This window comes from Tenrec ecaudatus, chromosome X, assembly GCF_050624435.1.
Source record: "Tenrec ecaudatus isolate mTenEca1 chromosome X, mTenEca1.hap1, whole genome shotgun sequence".
NCBI lineage: Eukaryota > Metazoa > Chordata > Mammalia > Afrosoricida > Tenrecidae > Tenrec > Tenrec ecaudatus.
In genome coordinates this window covers 112245319-112246693 of record NC_134548.1, presented here as the reverse complement: position 1 = coordinate 112246693, position 1375 = coordinate 112245319, and the positions used below count along the sequence as shown (strand labels likewise).

The window sequence follows — 1375 nt, the reverse complement described above, 5'->3', positions numbered from 1 at the left end:
TTAAGAAAACTGCAAACTGCATTGTTGGTCAGGAAAAGGCCAGAAAGGTGAGCAATCCTCCCACCCCCCACACGCCTCATCACAGTGTCTGTTTCATTCATCAAGGGTAGTAAGAACTGTCCCACAAAATGTTGGTTAGTAAGACTTAACCCTTCCATCGTACAAGCTCTGATCTTTCCCCTTTAGACCTTTTGGGCTCCCTGTACTCAAAGAATGATTAAAAAGAGCATGATTTGAGTTCCCCAGTGATGCCTAAACTACCATTTTAATGTGATGTAGAGTGTAGAATTCATTGGGGAGAGATTAGAGGTGGAAATGACATCAGAAGTGTACAGACCTAGCAGCGAAGAAACAAAAGCTTTACAATGTGATGTTTCTGTTTAATAAAGGTTTGACTCTGTAGCAATACCTTTTGATTGACCCTTGTATTTGAATGCCCTTTCCTTCACCTTAATGCTAGAAAGGAGTCACAGAGTAGTATGCAAACCTTTAAGAAGTCACCTACTAGGTGTTTATAGTTGTTACATGGCTCCTCTATTGAACTGCATTGCCGCTGTGTCCCAAAATCTGGGCATAGGCAAGAACGGAAACCTACCCTGGCCCATGCTCAGGAATGAATTTCAGTATTTCCAGAGAATGACCACAACCACTTCCTCTTCAGTAGACGGTAAACAGAATTTGGTGATTATGGGTAGGAAGACCTGGTTCTCCATTCCTGAGAAGAATATGTCTTTGAAAGAGAGAATTTATTTGGTTCTCAGTAGAGAACTCAAGGAAACCCCACCAGGAGCTCATTTTCTTGCCCAAAGTCTGGATGGTGCCTTAACACTCATGGAGCAACCAGAATTAGGAAATAAAGCAGACATGGTTTGGATCATAGGAGGCAGTTCTGTTTATAAGGAGGCCATGGACCAACCAGGTCATGTTAGACTGTTCTTGACAAGGATCCTGCAGGAATTTGAAAGTGACACATTTTTTTCCTGAAATTGATTTAGAGAAATACAAACTTCTCCCAGAATACCCAGGTGTTCTTCCTGATGTCCAGGAAGAAAAGGGCATTAAGTACAGATTTGAAGTATATGAAAAGAATGACTGCAACCGATACTCTCCCCCGGTGGGGTTAGTGCCCTGTTCCCCCCCATACCATCCACTCGGATTCTCCCCATCCCGGTTCTCCCTCCCCCTGCCTCACTTCCCCTTCTTTATGCTGGGCTCTCATGTGCCTCCCTAAGTGTGGTCTGCCCTCCCTCCAACTATCTATGCTTCCCCCCGTTTATTGCGAGATAGATGTTTATTCTTCTATTTCTGTCATGCTTATTGTACTTACCTCAGGGACTCATGTTGTACCTGTCCCTTTGGGTCTGGCTTACCTCAC

The 1375-nt window shown here is 43.9% G+C and overlaps 1 protein-coding gene across 1 annotated transcript; it reads left to right on the top strand.

Moving 5' to 3' along the window:
- The first annotated feature begins 525 nt into the window (after positions 1 to 525).
- LOC142434491 (dihydrofolate reductase-like) lies at positions 526 to 1058 on the top strand. Its single transcript, XM_075539200.1, has one exon. It carries the CDS (start codon positions 526 to 528, stop codon positions 982 to 984), a length of 459 nt encoding a protein of 152 aa, XP_075395315.1. The 3' UTR covers positions 985 to 1058.
- The last annotated feature ends 317 nt before the right edge of the window (positions 1059 to 1375 follow it).

Excerpts from the sequence above, each read along its gene's own strand:
- LOC142434491 (XM_075539200.1), top strand. The coding sequence starts at position 526 with ATGGCTCCTCTATTGAACTGCATTGCCGCTGTGTCCCAAAATCTGGGC.